The sequence below is a fragment of the Zonotrichia albicollis genome, chromosome 15 (genome assembly GCF_047830755.1).
Source record: "Zonotrichia albicollis isolate bZonAlb1 chromosome 15, bZonAlb1.hap1, whole genome shotgun sequence".
NCBI lineage: Eukaryota > Metazoa > Chordata > Aves > Passeriformes > Passerellidae > Zonotrichia > Zonotrichia albicollis.
This window is the reverse complement of record NC_133833.1, coordinates 4,686,762-4,707,688: the sequence shown is the minus strand read 5'-3', so window position 1 is coordinate 4,707,688 and position 20,927 is coordinate 4,686,762. Positions and strand designations below refer to the sequence as shown.

Below are 20,927 nucleotides of genomic sequence, written 5' to 3'. Positions count from 1 at the left end.
AACTGAAAAGCTGTTATATGCTCTATATAGCTCTGATCAGAGGGGAAAAGATGACTGCAGATTTGTGGTTGACAGCCTTCAGAAAAGGTTCAACAGAGTGTGAAAATTGACATTTAGCAAATAGCAATTCAGCCTTCATTTTTAGTGGAGCTGCTTGAAATAAATGGCAGGTTTTAAACAAAATGTTTGTTATATTGGACGCTGCTTGTCTCATTACTGCAGTTAATTAAAAGGGGGGACAATAAGTCAAAGCCAGAGTCAATAAGTTTGTTAATAAAGATTTAATTTGGTGGAATCATTATAAATTGACTGTACAATGAATGGATATGCCACGGCAATGTGAGTGTCTGCAGGTCCATGAATGGGTTTTCAGAAATACCCATTAGGTTGTAGCCAATTTGTCATGCTAAATAAGCTCTTCAAATCCACTTAGGAAAGTGTGTACATGTTTCCAAAGGGTATCACCACTGAGTAGATGATGCACAAAGACACACCTTTTTAAATTTTTTTTTCAGCAGTTTTTTTTATTCTGCCATTTCAAATCCTTTTTAGCTTTGTTATCTCTGTATTTCTCGTTGTAAGTGATTTACTATTAATGCCAGTCTTTTTAGAAGGAATAGAATAAATCAGCAGAGAGGAGAAAGAGTAAATCATCACTGCAGTGAGTGCTGGAGGCTGAACCTGAGCACTATCCATGTGACATTTTAATCCACCTGACCCTTTTGCTTTATTGCTGACCAAACAGCAGGTGGAAACCCCATAGGCAGACAAACTTCAAAAGTAATTTTAAAATGAAAATCCAGATCGACACCTCTTCCTCAAGCAGTTCTGATGCAGGAGACTGCACGCAAAGGCTGATGCTCATGAGTGCAATATTTGCATAGTGCTGCACCCCTGCCAGTAATCCTCTCATTGGAGTGTGGGTTATCACAGGAAAGCAATTTCTCTGGCAGGGATGGCGTGCTGGTCTGCCCTGCAGGATTTTTCAACACTCTGGAAAACAGGAGAATAAGATAAAGCATTTGCATCATGCTGCCTTCTTTCAGAGTAAAGCAGAAGAGCAAATCATGAAAGTGGCAGAGATTGGGCCCAATTTCATCCAGCTGCTGACTGCACATGACAGCCACCCCATGTCCTGTGTATATTAACAAATACAAATTGTTCTTCCAGCACGTTTTACCTCACTCAAGTATCCATATTTCCATGGTGTTTTATCATTTTACCCTAACTCAGATGGTTTTGTCCTCCTGCCACCATGCAGCAGCCTGTATAAACTTCAGGAAAAAGCTGATTGAAGCCTGAACTGTTCCCTCTGGTTCAGCATCGCTGTCCCTGTGCCAGTGGCTCAGGGTTGCTGTGAAATGTGGCCCTGCAGCCTCCTCTGCGATGTGTTCATCTCCTCTGTGTCCCTGGGGCAGCACTTGGTGAGACATTGGGTAGCAAAGTGTCAGTGGCCCCAAGGAAGAGCCACAACATTTGATTTCTGTTTCTTTTTCTCCCCCCGGCACGGTGACAGTGCATCAAGCTAATACCCAATCTTAGCAGCTTCTTCTGCAATTCTGCTTGAAAGGGTTCCTTCCAATTTATGCCTTTTAATTAGAAGCTTTCAACCTGTAATTAGAAACTTACACCAGCCCAACCTTTGTTTCTTAAAAAATGCATTTGTGGTTTAGGCAATTATGGTAACATGAAAAGTAATTATTTCTCTCTGTGTGTGAAATGAGCCTGGTCGTTAGTGCAGCCAACAGGAGGAGGAATTTATTTTCTTTCCATTTGTTTTAATTTATTGCAAGAACTTACATAATAAGCAAAATAAATGGGTGGTTTAGGTAGATGAGGATGTGCAGCCCTGGTTTGGGAGGCTGTGAGCAGTGGGATCAGAGGCACAGTCATACTGCAATGCCAAACCCCCTGGTTACCACACACAGATCAGACTTGAAGAAATTTCCAGACTGTTAGCCATGAAAAAATTTCCAGACTGTTATTTGAGGAGTTTTGACCTGGTCTATGCAAATGTCCAAGGAGCTGTGGTCAGGTGTTTGTAATAAAAATAATTATGGGCTCTCAGGTGCCAGCCAGTGGCATCAGCAGCCCTGAGCCTTGGTCAGAGCTCAGCTTTCTTGTGATAATGCCATTTTCTGTCTCAGTTCTGGCTGTTCCCACCACTCAGCGCATGGATGGCTCTGGCTGTCCCAGCTCAGTCAGGTGAGGAGAGGGATGTTGCAGTCATCTCTACATGTAAAATCAGAATAATTATTTTTACATCTCTGAATCCCTTCTCTGTCTGCTTAAATGCATCATCTTTTAAAACCACATCTGTATTTACCACGCATGGTGTTCAACTATCTCCCAATTTCTATGATAATTTCCCTCCTTGATTTATAAGCAACAGAATTTTTTAATTATCCAGATGATTTTAATTTTCTCAGCCATACCTCCACTTCATTGAACATTAATCTTGCACTTTTTTTCTTAGACAATCTCTGCCCTTCACCACTTCTCCAGTTCATAATGAAACTAGATCTCAGTAGTATTACACAGTCATTTTTCTCCCTAGATTAATTTGATATCATCTGCTTAATCTCAGGTTTTGTCTTATAAATACTATATTTGGCTTCTGCTAAACTATTCCAGAAATTATTTTAAATGTAAAACAAAAAACAAAACTACCATAAGACATTTAAGACAACTTTAGATAATTACCTTGCCTTCAGCAATGCCTGTGCTGTAGCATGGAAGGCAATCACAAGGAATTTACAGTTGTATTTTGACTGTTCCGTGTTTTCCTAGTTTTGCTGCTTTTTAGTGCTCTGAATCAGCCTCAGCTAGTGCAAAGTGTACTGGAAGACTGCAGCAGGGGATTTGCAGTGTGGTGGGAGGATCCATATGTTCAAACCTCTCCTCTTGCTGAGGAATGGCATTTTTTGGAGGGAGAAGGAAAGCTGGTTCTCACCTGCTTGGTGCTGCAAGACAATACCATCCCTACAAACTCCTCTGATTACTCATTTGTCTGGATCTTCTCAAATCTTCTTTTAATTTAGCTGAGCATCTTCCTGATGGTGGTTTTGCCCTCCTCTGTGATGGTTTCACTGCTTTAGTTAGCCCTTTTCACAGAGTTGTGGATAATAAGATATGTCCATTACATGGTCAGAAGAATATTGTTGTAGCATCAGCTCTCTTCAGGAAAAGTTCACTAAACACAGGACCCATAACTCAAACTGGATGAAAAATACATAAACTGGTCCATTGGGCTCTGAGATGAAGTTAGCAAAACCAGCAGCAGATTTATTACTGTGCTGGTGATGAAGCATTCCTCGAAGCTGTAAGAGCTCAATTTAAAAAAAGAAGAAAGAAAAGTTGTAAACACAAGGTTCCCCATCCAAGGAAACAGTGAAGCTTACAAAGTTAGCACAAGGGTAATTTTCAACTCCTTTTTATCTTTCTCTTGACTCAGCTTTGTACAAAATCTCTTCAGCATCTGTGTTGCCCAAACACAGATGAGAAAATTTGTTGCACCCCCTGCCATTTGAACCAGACTTGTCTCTAACTCAATTAGAAAACTGTAATTTCCAATAAAGCATCATTAGACCTCTGCACCTGTCAGGTCTCTGACAGATTTAGGTGGGTTTTGCTTGGGAATTACCTGTGGTTCGTGGAGATAGCTAAAATAATTTTCATTTACTGTTCAGTGTATTACATTATAAATTGCATAAGGTTTTGGACCCGAAGCCATAACAATCTCTTTCAGATTATGGCTGCACTGGAATTGTCACTCATTAGATTTGCAGCATAAACACTGGAAACTGTGGTGATGCACACTGTCAGACTAACCAGTATTTACAGTGATAGGCAGGATTTACAATTGGATGACATGATAATAATATATCCTTGTTTACTTCTCTAATTAATGTTTCTAAAGAAAATACCCTGGAAACGTTCCATAAGCAAGATTTATTTCTGTTGATTGAGACTGTAATCAGATGTCCCTATTCAAACAGTAATTGGTGTGCTTCATTAGCATGTAATTGAAAACAAGATTTATGTCAATGCTAGGCAATAAATAACAGGGATACATATTTTCTTATTAGTGATGATCTCTTCTGTAAGCTCTCAGAGTGCTTGCTGCTTTTGTATTGTGCCACTTAGGTCATATTTTGTCAAAATCATGGTGTCTCAGGAAAAGACATTGTGCATTTAAAATCCTTTGGATTTTAACCTCTGGGTCTGATGTACCAAGGCCAGCTCCCCTTTTTTATCTTTTCTGCTTTATATTAGACTCGCTGATCTTGCCATTTTTTAGCCTATGTTTTTGCTATGAAATGACAATACCAGTGGGAAGGAATTCTAGTGATGAAGGGGAGAGCTCAGGGCAGAGACAAAACTTTGCTTGAACTTATTTTCAGTTGAGGTTTCCGCCAGGTTAGTCAAGGCTCAACCTGTTGTTCCTCCTTCTAAACATTTTTCTGTTCTAATACAAGTAAAGACAATTTAAAATAATAATGAAAAAAACACTTATAGGCATTCTAAAAATAGAAACTAAGCATGGCTTCTTTGCAATTCAGTAAAACTTAATTAACTTCCTGTTAATAAGGAGACAAGCATTGTGTTTTGTTTTAGGAGTTGACATATATGAGATAACACAGAAATAATGAAGTCAGAAGTGTAAGTCACTGGGAATGGGTGATCCCATTGATTTCATTGAAACAAGGGAGTTAAAATTGAAAACAAATTTCAGCTGAAGAAGCCGGTTCATTACCACCAAATTGATGGAGCTCCATGTTTACTTGCTGAAATTATTTACCAATTGTATGAGATAGAAGCAGGCACGGCGCTAACATTGGCTAATTTTATGCTCAACGTGAATCTTATGGCTGGTCAGATGGATACCATAAAAAATAATTAGAGTCATTAGAGGTAATGGGCTACAGCTGCAGTAATACATGCTCTATTCTCAGTCCAGAGGTTTCTAAGCAAAATCAAATTAGCTCCTGTTACCACACCGCTGCATCATATGCTCCTCACCTCCTGTGCATGAACTTCTCTTCCCATTTCCATACTGCAAGCAGCATTTGTGTCCCACACTGAAAAAGCCCCTTGTGGGGACAAGGAATTCTGAAGCTTGAGGCCATTCCTAGTTAAAAAGGAAAAAAAAGAAAAAATGAGAATAAGAAAGAAATGAGAACAATTATAAAGTGGCAGCAGGAGGTCCTCAGCTCACAGGAGCTCCTTTCACATATTTAGGCTCATCCCTCTCCTCTGCTGTAGCCTTTGGTGCAAGGCACAGATTGCAAATCATGTTTGCATCAGTGCTGGACCTGGGCAAATCTTCCCCCTGAACTATCTACATTAAATTTAACTTATTAACAGAATTATGCTCACTATATTGGAAGCACATCAACAGCCTCCAACTTCAGGTGATACTGCCTGAACATCTTTAATACCCTCCTTTTTTCCCAAAATTCAAAAGGCTGTTCATGCATTGTCCTGGAGGGGGTGAGGGGAGGGACAAGAAGGAAATAGATTCCATGGTGCTGAGGTGATTAATGTTTATGATGAAGGAAATGAAAACTAAAAATCTGGGTAAATAATGATCTTTCCAAGTGAATGCCTTTCTCTGGAACCACAATACAAACTCATGGACCAATTTCCTTTAAATTACTCCTAAAGTTCCCAAAGCAAAGCACGGATGACATAGAAATTTTTTTTCTTCCATATTGGTTTTCAGGAACACAGAATTCCCATCGATTTCCAGGAGTTCACTGCAAGGTGCCCACATGCCACCACCTCTCTTTAAAACAGGAGGTGCTTTGGTGGTAGGATGGAGTAGAAGGGCTTTAGAGGCCCTTTCCCATTTTCCATTGAGCTGGAGCTGAGTGTGCTCAGGGGGAGGAACAGGACTAACACTGTTTTTGATGGAGGTACAAGCCCAGCAGAGCAGCTTGGGAAGGATCAGTTATCCACGTGCCAGACATTTATCCCTGGCCATGGTGACTTCCCTGGCCTCAGTTATCGCAGTATATAAAGGCTTCACAACTGCTAATATATTTATCTTCCCATCCTCCCCATGGAGTTGGGAAATGCTGTTACCTCTGTTGCAGAACTAAGAACTGAGATTAAGGGTCAGATTTGTTATGGCATTTAGGTGCTCAATGGGATTTTCAAAAGTAGCTAACACCCGCTGTAATAAGTGGAACTTGGGAACTTGGATAGCTCTGAAAATCCTGTTACTTGTGTCTTTTTTTAAAAAAAAATTTTGGACTTATATGAAACCTTGGGATCCAGAGGAATAGCTCCCAAGTTGTGGGGAGTCTCCCAGACAGGAGAATGTCTCTTCATCCACCTCCCAGGAGACTGCAGGTGGGAGAGAAGTAATTTCATGGCAGTGGCTTATCTCAGTGCTGAATTCAGCAAGCTGTGACTGTGCACAGCATTGCATTTACCCTTCTTGCCCAGCTCTGGGAGAAAGGTCAAAATCCAGTCCTGCAAATACTGGAGCAAAAATAAGCAGCACCCATGGTCAATAAAAAAGGCTTATGTGCCAATTGCTGGGATGGAAAATTCAAGAGCAGGAGCAAATAATGAAACAATCTATATTCATGCAGCCACCTTTCCAGCCTACTGCTCTAAGTACAGGCTTACACCTCACCAGGAGATGGGAATCCCACTAAAAGCTCTGGAGTATCACACTGGAAAACAAATGTTGATTTTGAATGAATTATCTGTTCATCTCTAAATCATTTTCTTTCATTATTAGTCTCCAAATTGGTTCTGCTCTGCAAGGCAGAATTAGGTTTAAAAGCAGAGCGTCTCTTAAACGCCTGCTTCAAATGAAAGTGTTCAGTAAACATTGCTCAAACCCCCAGAGCATAAACTCCTCAGCTGCTTTCTCTGGCTTTGCATAGATTTTGCAGCTCCTGGTTTATGGTCAGGTGGCTCAGGGATTCATTCAGGATATCAGAAAATAATCAAATGAAATCCCTTACAAACATATGCCCCTTAAATACCAAGGAAACAATTTTTAAGACCTTCCTGTCCTCCTTTACAGTAGCATAAACTGGGACAAGAGTCCCAAAAAGATGGATTTACAGCAATATGGAAATTGGAGGAGAGAGAAGAGCCAGGCTCCAAACCACAGCACTGCAGCCATGTGGGCTGCAGACCAAGGTGTTCATGATTGAAAGAGCTGCACTTTGCTGTCCTGGTTTTTTCAAACATTTCTGTAGTGTTAAGGTTCTAAAGGTTGTATTTTCAGCATTAAAGGGTTGGGTTTGGTAGAATCAGTGTCAGTCAGGATTGCAGCTGTCTGAGGCTGTGGTGTGGGATGGGGTCCGTGAGGAGGGTGATGGAGCAGCAGCAGAGCCCTGGCTGTTGTGGTGTCCTTGTCTCACATCACACCATGGGCTGTTCAGAGGGTCCTTTGTGCCTCCATTAGCAAAGAAGCTCTGCATGGATTAGAATGCATCCAAAAATCACATGGTTTTCAGCAGTGTTTGCAAGATGCTGTTATTCCACTTCTTCAGGTGGAGGAGGGAGAATAACTCCATCACTTTGTTACACATGAAAGAAAATAAAACTTGGGGGCAATGTTGTCTAGGACACTCCTGATCACTGGTGGTTTATTCAAAGCTTGAATTTTATCTCAGTTGGGTGTTTGGGGGATCTGTGTGCACAGGATGTGCAAGAAGCTCCTCTATTGATCCTCCCCCAAGACTTCCACAGCTTTCCCAGCTCTCCTCTCCCTCCAGTGAAGGTCTGGGACAGGGGGGCTGCTCCTGCACAGAGCAGGAATTGAGGGCTGCTGCAAAGGAGTGTGTTTGCACTGTGCTGTCTGAGCACTGTTTTGTACCTAGGAGATTTATTTCTCAGTGGATAGAAGAGCTAAAAGATTAACAGATGAACAAATAAATTGAGACAGCCAGGACATCAAAGAAATTGGAGAGTCACTGAGATGCTGGAGAGCTGGAGTCACCAGGCCGTGTTCTTAGGAATTATTTTATCCTCAGATTACCTCAGCTGTCTTGGTGTTTGGACACATCCTCTGGAATTGGACACATCCTCTGGTGAATTTAGCTCCATGATTTAGGATATAACTGGCCCAAGCTCTCTGCTGCTGCTCCTGAGGAACCTGCCTGTGGAGCAGAAGGGATGTGTGCCAGACCCTGCAGCACAGATCCTGGGGCTTAGGGCAAGCAGAGGGTGCTTTGTTCCTCAGGGCAAACACCAGCCTGTGAGGTACACCAGGGGTGAGAGTGTGCTGAATCCCTGGGCAGAAATCTCCAGGGAAAATACAGCTCAGACAGCTTTTTGTCCTCCATGCAAGCTGCAATTCAGTCAGGAAAAAAAAAAAAGGGATTTACAGCAGCCTTAACCTTAGGTTCTTCACACAGGAGCCAGCTGAGGGGTGATAGCAGAGGAAGGAATCAGAAGTTTACATAAAATGTGGCTTCTCTGCAGAAAACAAAAAGCAGCTCAGAAAGGTTGTGCAGGGCTCCTAACCATGAGACCACACTCATTCCTTAGGCTGCATATGCCTCAATTGCTCCCTGAAATTTAGATTTAGTTAAGTCAGCCAGGAAATTATGGATAAGTTTGGGGTCTTGAGGGAAAGGTGTTCAAAAAGCAGCACTATGAAGACACAGAGAGAGGGAAAGTCGTAACTTGAAAAGTGCCACACAGAGGGAGCTGTGCCTGTGCTTTATTGAGCTGTTGGCTGCAATAAATACAGCTGAATTCCCTCAGTCCCCCATAATGCTGTCTCAGTACCAGCAGGAGTCCATTTAAGAACACACTTACATGCACAAATGATTATATATATGGAAAGCAGAGAAAGAGCTGATGCAGGCAAACCCTGAGAGGTGCCCAGGGGAGCTGGGGGTGGCGCTGGGCTGCCCCTGCCCAGCTTTGGTCAGGGCTGCCAGCCCCAAACTGGCAAAGCAGAGCAGCTCCTGCTACAGCCCTCCCTCCTGCCTCACCTGAGGACACCGCAGCCTGCATCTTGTGACCCTACAGTAAATAAATGAGGATGAAATCAACTGAGAGGATATTCCCAGACAGGGAGAGTTGTTTTTTAATAACCATTTGCAATACAGAGAGTAATAAGAGACTGTATTGTAAATAAGAAAGAGACAAGTATAATAGAAGAACTGAAAATGGATGATGAACAAGAAAGGCTGAACTTTGTGCTTCTGCACTTTACAGCATTAACCTTGAAGTTAAAGGGCGGGAACAGGGCTGTGTTAAAGGGCTGTCAGAGGCCTCTGCAGTGTATCCACATTTAGGAGGGGCTGAAGCTCTGCAGAGCACATGGTCATACCTGGTGTGATGTGAGCCTGGGACTGAAGACCACAAATTTTGGGGTCTTCAGCCTGATTGTTTTCATTTATTTCCTTGTATCCTTAAACCCTTCCAAACCTCACGTTGTAGGAAATCAGGAGAACTAATTAATTCCTGTTTGAACAGGGGTGTGAGGAAGAGAAACACTTGCACCCTCTGTGCAGGTGCTCAGCTTTGCTGATATCCCATTAGCGCTGATTAGTGAGAAAACAGAACCAGAAATAAGAGCCAGCTGACCTTAGGGGTGGCTTCATTGCTCCTTTTCTCTTGGCCCAGCATAGCAAAGCTGGCATGGAATGTGAGCAGATCAGATTTGTGGTGTGTTGTACCATGCATGAACCTTTTCCTCTGGAAGCAGGTGAGAACCTGCACATCAGCAGGGTCTGAGGGGCAGCACAGCAGCCTGAGCAGGAGCACGGAGCCCATGGGCTGTGTGAGCACTCTGTGTTGCAGGCTGGGTCAGCACAGGGATCTAATCAGGAGCTGTTTTCCCCCATGTGTTGCAGCACAGGGATCTGATCAGGATCAGTTTTCCCCTGTGTGTTGCAGGGTGGTGCAGCACAGGGATGTGATCAGGATGTTTTTCCCCCCCTGTGTTGCAGGCTGGGGCAGGGTGGTGCAGCACAGGGATGTGATCAGTATCTGTTTTTCCCCACGTGTTTCAGGCTGGGGTAGCTCAGCCTGATCAGGATGTTTTCCCCCTGTGTTGCAGGCTGGAGTCGCCCACGCGCGCGCTGGTGATGGAGGCTCCCAAGGGCATCGAGATCAACGCCGAGGCCGGCAGCCTGAAGGCCACGTGCAGGACAGAGCTCAGGCTGGAATCCAAAGACGGAGAGGTGAGTGCAAAGCCCAGCCAAGGGTTCCCTGCAGAGCTGTGTGTCCCACCAGGCTGCTGTGTGTGCCAGCCTGGGCACAGGGGGCTCTCCTGACCTCATTCCTGCTCACCCTGATTGAACACATCCCATGCAAATCAGGCTCACTCCATGGCAAAGGCTGATTCATTATTTTTAAAGTGCATGGATAATAGCATCTGTTGTTCCAGCAGATTTATGCAGCTGTAAAATGCCCACCGCTCCTAAATTCTTTGTTTCCTTGTCACTTTAAAACAAGATTTACTTGGCCAGCATAATTAAATCTTTTATCATATATTATTCTATAAGAAGAGCTTAATTCACTGGTATTGATCTGGAAAGCTTTTGTGGCTGATGTTTCATTCTGGAATGAAAGGGAACATTAGGAGACACAGGTTGTTGCACTGGAGAAACTTCCAGAGGGGAAGAGAGAACAATTAAAGCTGATAACTTGGAGCAAAAGTAAAGTAGGTGTTGAGTTAAGCCTCTTCTGGTGTCACAAAATCATGTGGGCACATGGATTTGATGTTTTCTCATCCCCTCCTCCTGCCACAGTGATGGAAGACACCAAAGGATGAGGCTGAGGAGCTCAGTGGAGAAACCACTGAGATCCTTGTCAGGAGGAGCTGCCCATGGAACACAAACCTCCAGGCAAAAGGGCTCACACATAAGATTTACCTGTCTTAGTGTCAGGGCTAAAAAACAGAAAGGCTTTTTAATTGTAGTTTCTGTTATTTCTAAATATTTGCATTTTAAGACAGTCCAAACCTAGACCATGGGTGCTAAGGAAAAGCCTCTGAAAAATACCAGAAAAAAAACCTCAACTTAATACACTGAGATAGAAATCCAAAGCATTTCACAACTTCAAGCAGTTGATGCCAATACTCAGATGCTTTTAAATGCATAAATTGACTTCTGTCTTTCAGGACATGAGATGGGTGGATACTAAACTGGGAGATTCTTACTGTCATTGCTGATATTCTCAGTCACCCTGTATTATTCTGGGGTTCAGGTTATTTTACTGTATTCTGGCTGATGCCAGAGCACTCCCCTGCAGCTGCCACATGTCTGAGAGCTGCCACATGTTGTTTGCCTTATGTTGTTTTGTAAGGAGGGATTTAGGACTGTTAGAGCATTTGAGTTATTTTTAATGTACACAAAAGTGTTACACATATGCATAAAATATGCTTAAAATATACATAAAATATACATAAAATATACATAAAATATACATAAAAGTCAGTGCTGGGAGCCTGCAAGTGTAACTGGCAATGGGATCACAGTGACAGAGATCCTGATGGAGGAGCAGGGTGGCTGGGTGGGTGTGAACCATCCATGCTCTTCATCTGACAGTGGGGTGCCTCTGCTTGGGTCCATCCAGACCTGGGATTGGATTCTGGTGGTGTCCCAGGCAGCCAAAAGCCAAGAAAACACAGTGGGAACATCAGCAGAAACAAACTGGAGGTTGTGGTAAAGGCAGATAATGTGCCCGCCCAGATTTGTATCAGACTTTCCCATCCTCAAACACTTCCCTACCCAGTTTTTGCAGCAGCTGAGCCGTCTGGAGGAAGCTTCTTTAAACACAGAAATCAGAAATAACAGCTCTTTCTTTAAATCAGAAAAAACAGCTCTCCGCTAATTCTCTCTCTTTTTTTTTTTTCCCTCTCTCTCTTCACATTTGACTCCAGATAACGTTGAATTCTGCAAAAATCAAACTACCTAACTTGCCTCAAGGATCTTCCTCTTCTGCAGGGTCCAGGCAAAAAATCTACGAGCTCTGTGTGTGTCCCAATGGGCGGCTGTTCCTGTCGCAGGCAGGCAGCAGCTCCACCTGCCAGATAAACACGAGCGTCTGCCTTTGAGGGACACTGTGCACAGGGGCATCACAGGCAGCACAAAAGCCAGTTCTGGTCTCACAGATGATCCAGCTGCCAACTATTTTTACTAGAACACAGAAAGCCTATCAAAGACTTTTTTTGTGTGTGCGCGCGCGTGTGTGTGAATATATATATAAAAAAATATATATAAGATATATATATATATATCCTCTGTGTAAAATGATGTTTCAGTACAAGGAATCCCAGGGTGACCCTGTTACATTTGTGTAGCATTTCTCTTTCCCACACCAAAATTTACTGGTACAATCTTCTGAATTGGATCTGATGCTCCCCTGGACCCTTCTGTATTAAGACAGTGCAATGATCACCCCTCGTTTTTGATCATGTTCTCAGAGCAATGGGATTGCTGGCTGGGCAAGACCCTGGAACCATTGCAGAGCCACCACCATCCAAAGGGAAGAGAAGCATCTCTGATTATTTTTGTGCCGTTAAATCGGTGGCATGAAAAAGGAATAGTTTTAAAACCAACAAAACAGCCAGATGTGATGTTTTCATCTACAGTGATCCAAGATACCTGAGGTTAAATTACTCTTTAATTATCACCTGAAACATTGGGAGAGATGGATGCACTTGGCCAGCAGGAACGTCCAGACCTTCTTGCTGAAATAATAAATATGATTTTCTGAAGGAGTTCAACACTGGCCAAGGATGCCTTGTGCTATTCAAGTGTGACACATCAGGTCCAACATTAACCTAAAATCATCTCTGTGCTGGCAAAACTTGTACTTAGTTATTGGAAGGAACAAAATTGTGAAAGTTGGAATAAGTAGAAAAAAATTGAACCTCTTTTGCTAACAGGTGTCCTGGATCACCCTACAAACTCCCCATTGACACCTTCAATTTTGAGCACATTTGCTGTGAAGGTGTGAAGATTTAAGATTTGGACATTGCCTAAATACCTGTAGAAACAGAGAAAATTAACTAGAAACTGAGAAAATCATAAAATTAAGTGAATAATTTAGATGGTACACCAGAATTTTTGTCATCTTTCTTTTCGAGATCTACAGTCCAAGATCACTTAGATTTGGTGGAAACTGCAATTATCAGAGATGCTGACCATGAAATACTTTTTTTAAGGATTTATAAAGATTGTGACAAAGCCACATTATTGAAAGGAAGGGCTTTGGATACTGGTTCCTCTAGAATTTGAGTCCCCAAAACTCTGTGGTTGAATCTTATCATGGTTGCTTTTTTTTTTTTTTTATTTTAAAGTCTAGGCGTCACGGGCAGGATAAAACACAAAAATCTGATCTGGTAACAGTACTTCCACTTTTAAAGGTTTGGAAAATAATGATAAGAGCCCAGATCATTGAAATCTGACCCATAATTTCATCCACATGTATGTAAAAAATCCTTTTAAAAAACCAAATATACCAATTAAGGCAAAAGTTTCCAAGTGACAACAAATCTCACAAGGACAGCAAGGTTTCTGAGCCACTGAGATGCTTTTGAAATATTACCTCATGTGCAAATAAGACAGATCTGTGCCCATCCCTAGTGATATCTAACCAAAGCTAGTATTCTTCAAGTGATTTTCAAGATAAAACGTAGCTGACAGAAATCTTTAGAAATAATTTAGCCAATTCCCTTTTCTTACAGCTTTTCATGTATTTTCTTGTGGTCTCGAGAGTACCAGGGTTTGATTTTTTTTATTATTTTTTATTTTTTAATTGACAATTCTGGCTTAATCCAAAACTGATTGGACTCAGAGAAGATTTCTATGGAGTTTAGATGAGATGTGTTGCTGCCCAACAAAGCAGCACTCCCAAAAACATTTATTCCTGAAAGAGGATTGAATTCTTTCCTTTTATTTCAATAATGCTTTCTGATAAATTAACGTATTCAAACTATTTGTTAATGAATGATTCCTGTAATTATTATGTCTTGAGTCAACATTAGAATGCAAAGGGTCACCCAGGGTAACAATTGTATTGGGACACAGGATGTACCATCTCTGTTCAAAGAGGGGAATTGTGCCTATGCCTTAAGTCAATGCACTCAGCAAGGAGAAGCACATCATATTTATCTTGTTATTAAATCTAGTTTATTTGGGGGGAGGGACAGGAGGGTGTCTTGGGAACTGGTTGTGCAACTTAAAACAGATACTGATGAAATACATTAAGACTGTAGGGACACCTAGAATGATACAGACTTTTTTTTTTTCTTACCATGTTAAATATAGCAAAATACTGTGTATGTTACCTCTGGGGCCATGGCTGAAGTCCCATTCATAGTCTTGCATTTACTGTAGATTTTTTTCCTTGTTTCATTGAATACTGATCACAAACCTCATAGCAAGCATGGCCCAATCCATAACCAAATCCTGTGTGAGCAGTTTGAAGACATGTGCTGCAGGAAGAGTTCCTGTCAATGAATCAGATTAACTCCCAGCCCTGGGAGTGCTCAGGGGGGTGAGGAAGGCAAGGCTGAGCCCACCAGGGATGCTGCATCCTGATTTCTGTGCTCTGCTCCAGACACAGCAGTGGCTCAGTCCTCATCCCTGTGCCACCCTCTGGCTGCTCCCAATTTCCATCCCAACAAATTAATTTTGAGTAGCTGCTTTTCCCAGCTGGGCTCTTGGATGAGGTTATCACCTTCTCATGTCACAGCAGCCATGAAACTGCTAAGGACATTCATATCTTGGTGTGAATTTCTGCTGGGGAGCTGTTAGGAAATGACCTTAACATCTGTGCCATCACTGCAGACGCTTCTCTGAGGTGAACAAAAGGTATCTTAATTATATCTACTGAAAGAAATTCTTGTTTCAATGTATTTTACAACCATGTTTCCATCTTAAAAATGCATAAAACTATGTGTTGTGTTGAAATGTGAGGAATTGTTTCTAGAAAGAATGAAACCCTGTAGGGACTTGTAGATAATTTGAACACCACCTGAGTTTTAAGTCAGGGGTTTGGGTGATGCTGCCTATGCTGGTCAGCAAGTGGCAAGCGTAAACACTGGGCAGAGAATGGGTCAGGAATGTTCCTGAGGAGAAGGACGTGGGTTGTTGGTTGAGGAGAAAGAAGCTCAACATGACCTGAAGTGCACTCACAGCCCAGAAAGCCAATCCTGTCCTGGGCTGCATCAAAAGCAGTCGAGGGGGGGGATTCTGAGCCCTTGTGAGACCCCACTGCAGTGCTGGTCCAGCTCTGGGGGTCCCAGCATCAGAAGGGTGGGGACACATTGGGGACCACAAAGGTGCTCTGAGGGCTGGAGCCCCTCTGGGAGTGCTGGGGGTGCTCACCTGGAGAAGAGAAGGCTCCAGGGAGACCTCAGAGCCCCTCCAGGGCCTAAAGGGGCTCCAGGAGAGCTGGAGAGGGCCTTTTTACAAGGGCAGGGAGTAACAGGCATGGAAGAATGGCTTCAAACTGACAGCAGTCTGGGTTGGGTTAAAGATCAGGAAGAAACTCTTTGCTGTGAGGGTGGTGAGGCCCTGGCACAGGCTGCCCAGAGAAGCTGTGGATGCCCCATCCCTGGCAGGGGTTTGTAGTAGCCTGGTCTAGTGGAAGGTGTCCCTGCCCATGGCAAGGGGCTGGAACTGGATGATTTAAGGTCCCTTTCATCCCAAACCATTCTAGGATTCCATGAAAGCAGAGCAAACAGGACTGTGTCTCAGATCCCAGGGGAAAAATCAGGCATTTTGTTTAAAAAGCTGCCTGCTAACACTTCCAGCCATCTCACACTCCACAGTTTGTTGTGAAGGGACTCTCTTGTTGGACAAGGCAAGTGCAGGAGAGTCCCTTCTCCTCCTGCCTTGCCCAGAAATCCCTCACAGTAGCTGTGTGGGCGGCTTTTCCCTGAATCCATTAAATCCAGAGCTTCCCTGACTGTGGAATTTCATCCACGTGCTCTACCTACCACTGATGAAATGCCAGAGACAAACAAGGGGTTGTGTGTTTCTTTGTGAATTGGGCCTGAAGTTCAGTTCAGTGGAGTATTTGCTGTTTGGAGGTGGGGTTGATCTCAAATGGAGTTGAGTTTGTGTCTGCTGAGCTCAGTGGGAGATGGAGATGAGTTCCTGGGCTGATCTGGGAGCTGAGGGCAGTGGCAGCACTGAACCAGACCCTGCATTGCAGCTGTGAGCACCAAAACCCCACCCAAATGTTCATCAAGGGCCTGTGCCACAGTGTCAGTGCAGCTGGGGCAGCCAATGCAGGGTCTTAAATGCATTTTATGTGTGCTGGCTCTTTGTAGGGCTGCAGGACTCATCCAGTTTGCTGTCAGTATGACACTTTAGGAAAGGGTCAGAGAATGACAGTCAGTGCTCACCTGTGACAGGAACCTTATCCATATGTAGTGTGTGAGCCTTCTGTCATAGCTGGTTCTCCTAAAGCAAAAAAGACTTTGCCATTAGCAAAAGCAGAGATCCTGCACACCCATTCTCCACGTTTCTTTGTGGGGTTTTTTTGGCTGTTGGTTTGCGTGGGTTTTTTATTCATTTTGAAGCATATTACCCCATATTTAAACAGTACAAAGAAATGTTATCAGTAAAGGAAGTCATCAAAAGGGGAAGCTAGTGACTACTACAATATTTATAAAGGCTCTCCTAAGTATTCATTTTTAGAAGGCTGAGTATGTGCAGGAGTGATTTGTATTTGGTTACCTCAGTCATGTGCTGTCTAACAGCTGTGTTTTGGAAGGGTTGTGGGGTTTTTTCTCTTCTTATGATAAATATCACGTTGCACAAACTTTGAAGGCATAAGCCTAAAAATACAGTCTGCAGTATATGGTATAGCAAAATGATGGCTAAATAAAAATACCCCTCCCTAGAAACTGCTCCAAGGTTATAGGGAGATTCCTGTGGAACTTGGGAAGGCGAGCTCACATCACAATCTAGTGAAAATTCATTTTGTTGTCATAAGATGCTCACACATGCACACAAATACACACACACACTCTCATATTTTTTGTTTACAACAAAAGCCAATTTTCTTTGTTTTTTCTTATGGCTTTAAGTTTCACATTGCAAAAGAGAGTGAGACAAAGACCAAAGACTTCAAGAAGTTCATCCCTCTCTGATTGCCCTCATGCCTGAAATGCATTAACTTTAATGGTGCTTTTTCTGAACTGGGTAGGAGAAATGCAGGTGTATCATAAAGCTGCATTTGAGAGAATAAAGTGGCAGGAAGGCTCTAACTTGGTTAGCAGGGAGAGGAGGAAATAATGTGAAAAATCTTGAAATGTGTGCAGAGGGCAAGGTTACCTGAAATCTGAAATGTGGAGAAATAGCCCACATAAGAAAGCTTAAAGACAGCATCCTGGCCTGGAAGTATAAATAAACTGAGCAAGTGGTGCCAGCTGTTCACCTGAGCATTAGCAGGGCAGGAGCTCCAGTGGCTGCTTTGTGGAGAAGAGTAACTGCTGCAATGATTTCATTTTAGAAGTACCTACAGTAAAAAAAAAGGAAGAAAAAAAGAAAAAAGGAAAAAAATTAGAGGCTGTGCTCTTTTTTATGGCTGACATTTTAAATTCTGAAATGTCATCATCCAGAATTCACCCCAGCAAGCACAGGGCGTGTTCCTGCCAAGCTTTGCCAAGCACCGCTTTGGTGCTTTTGGAATGTGAAAATATCAGCCTTTTTATTGCCCTGGCTGCTCAGGAACGTGATCCTGGCAACTACTCCCTTTTCCCCATTTTAACCTTTTTTTCCTCAGCTCTGAAATTGCTGTGTGATGTTTTGGTAGCTGGCATCCTGCTCCCAAATCCAGCAGCCCCCAAAACCCAAATCCTGCCTGTAGCAGTGGCATGACCATAAAATTGGGACTTCCAGGTAAATTCTGCCTGGCAGTTGCTGTGTATTCACAGCTGATGTAGCCAAGTTTATGGCTGTGAGTGGAGCAGGGTTAAACACTGACATGGTGCTGAGGTTATTCAAGCAAGAGTGGAGTGAATTAAACAAGGCAGGTAGGAGGGAAGGGGAAGAAATGGGGAGAGACATCACCCTAATCACAGTAATGCAGTCAACGTCTCTGTCCCTTTGCACTATTATACTTTAAATTAATAACATCCATTTTACTAAATATGGTGGCAATTATGCTTGATCTTTTCATGGAGCTCAGTGGAATTACTGTCACTGAAACCACTTAGAGCTCGGGCTGTTCAAGATTGCTGGGGTGTTGTTTCCATCCACAATAACCACAGTGGCTTGGGGCTTGGATGGAAATTACAGTGAATAGCTTGTATTTAGAAAGCTTTTAAGTCTGCTGTGGTTGAGAGGCCCCTGGTTATGCACATCCAGCCCTGAGGCTTTATCATTTCAGCCTCTCTTGTCCTGCCACTTGAATTGTATTGTGCCCTTGTGAAAAGCAACGCACGGTATAAAGAACACAGCAAAAGATGGATATTTAAAGCTGCAGGATTTTTATCTGAAACGAAGAAGGAAATACAATCAGAGTGCCCCACAGAGATTTTCCATCCAAATCACTTTAAACTAGAGGTGCAAGTCCCTTAAAAATTAATTTGCTACAAGTGTCATTCCTGCAGCGAAGTTAGCGCTGGTGTCTCTCCCAGGACATGTCTCACCTTCCTGCAGCTGGGAGCCCTGTGGTGGCTGGGATTTTGTGCCACCAGATGGAGTGATGGAGGAAGTCAGGTTTCCTTTGAGGCAGCTGATCTCCATGGATTGGGCTTTTGTTAGCTTTTAACAGGGATTAAAGAACAGGAGGGGTAAATCCACTGTGAAATGATATGTAATTGTATGTTTGCCTCATTTAGTTGGTTGAAGCTTTCCACCAGGAAGGGAAAATATCAGGAGAAATTTCTGTGAAAATGTTACATTTACATTGTGCCACCAAATGCTTCAGATAAAAACATGCAGCTTTAGCTAAACAGCCTTCTCTTCTGAGATTAAAAAGGGCTCTGTGGAGCCTCTCATGGGGTCCTACCCAAATGGAAAGTCTTGCCATTTCCAGCATATTTGTCATTATAGGAACAGGCCCATTGCAAAGCACAAGTCATGTGCATCTTTGCATGTAACAGGAATTTTAAATTGCATTGTACTCTTTCATTTTTTCCCCATTCAAAGGCTTAACCACTGATAGGAGATAAAGCCCTGTGAAACCTTTCCTGCTAAATGCATTTTCTCTTCCTAAAGCAATGTATGTCCTTTGGTCTCAAAAATTTCCTCATAATGGAGTCCTTGAAACATCTTGAGGCAGGCTCACACTGGAGAGCAAGAGAGCAATTATTTGTGGGTGGTGCTATTTTTGCTGAAGCTTGGATTGGAGCTGAAATAAATGTTTCTGTTAGAGCTTCTCCCACACTCCCTTAGCTGCCGAGCCCACCAGCTCCACAGCAGGGCTGGATCTCTGCAGGGTGGCTCCCTTAGAGCAGGGAGTGACCTCCCACACCAAGCACTGCCCCATGGTTCTGTCTTCAGCTGGGTCCTCCCCTGGCCCTGTGCACTCTGTGATGGATAAAGAGACATTTTGGCAGTTTTAGTGGTTCTGCAGGTGGTACAGATGATGTGTACCTGCAGCCTGAGTGGATAAATAAAGCTGTTCATTTTTGGGTGCTGTTCTCATGAGCCTTTGGCCACCTTGGGAGCAGCAGCTCCTCAGGGCAGGCACTGCTGGAGGAATTCAGTGTCTCATCCCTTTTTGTGGGCTATCAGAGCGAGTGAAGATGAGCAAATCCTGCAGAGTCAGTGTGCCAGGAACCTCAGAAAGGGCAGATCTGAGCCAGCAGTGTCCCCTGTGTGTGTCAGAGAAGGGCTGAGGGGACACCATCCACACCTGGATTCCTGCCTAGGCCAGAGCTTTCCCTGACCCTCTGTGCTGGTTTGGGAGCAGGGAAGGGACTGACCTGCTGGATCTGGATTTTCCTTCTGGCTTTATTGTTTCCCACCCCGTATTTGAATTCTTTTCCCTGCGAGCAAATGCCAATAGAGCTGTCAATATTCATGCAAAAAAGCTCCATACATGTAGAGCCAACAGCAAAACATTCAGTGAGAGTCAAAGGAAACCTTGTTCATCTACAGCAGCAGCATAAAAGGCATGACCCCTGTGCTACAGCAGTTTTCATCTGTGGTGGGAAAACACATTGTCTGACCTCTACTCTGAAAACCACCAATGACCTTGGTCGTGTAAACAAGACAAAATGAATTTAAAGTCTTATCACAGTTCTCATGACGAAATTCAGATTTGTTTGGCTTTTTTTTTTCTTTTTAATTTATGTATGTGTGTGGTTGTGTGGGAAAATATAAAGCTTTTTTGTATCAAATAACATCAATCCTTGCACACTCTATGCAAAATTTTGTAAGCATTGCAATAATGCTATGAATTACACAAGGAACTATTTTAACTTTATTACACTTTCTGTATAAAAAAAAAGTTTGTATTTAAATGATTTCAACTGCAATCTTGTAAAATATATTAATAAAATAATGATTGTTAAGAAGGAAAGAGATGTTGGGGTTTTTTTGTTGATAACTGTAGTGATGTTTCACAGAAGCAAGAATATGGATGTATTTGTGCCAAAAATGCTGTAGAAGGTGGAATGAGAATTTCTGTGAATTGCTGTGGGAAGAAAACCTGTAATCAACAAAACAAAGGGTTTTTGTCTTTGGGGAAAGTTGAGTCTTTCTTATAATTGTAGATTTTCTCACCCTTTCTGGTGAAGAGAATTTGGTGCTGCTTGTGCTCCAAACAAGCAGGAGCTCAGGGTTTTCCAAGAGTGACCGGAGCTGGGTGCAGGAACATCCAGGAACAGATCCCCACAAAAAAAAAAAAAAAAACCAACAAAGAAAAACACCACCAAAAAACTAAACTCCAAAACCAGCAGCCTCTGGACCAAGTCACAGAAAGCCTCTTGGAAACCTCTGACTGCTTTAATGATCCATCAGTTT

General features: G+C 42.9%; 1 protein-coding gene across 10 annotated transcripts in view; it reads left to right on the top strand.

The window, feature by feature from the left end:
• Positions 1-20,485, top strand: part of SGCD (sarcoglycan delta) — a 309,019-nt gene extending 288,534 nt beyond the window's left edge. For all 10 annotated transcript variants that reach the window (XM_074552380.1, XM_074552384.1, XM_074552378.1 and 7 more), the window contains 2 exons: positions 10,046-10,169; positions 11,873-20,485. In XM_074552380.1, coding sequence (XP_074408481.1) covers positions 10,046-10,169; positions 11,873-12,046 — 298 coding nt within the window. In that variant the 3' untranslated portion in view covers positions 12,047-20,485. The remainder of the gene's footprint in view (positions 1-10,045; positions 10,170-11,872) is intronic.
• Positions 20,486-20,927: the final 442 nt, after the last annotated feature.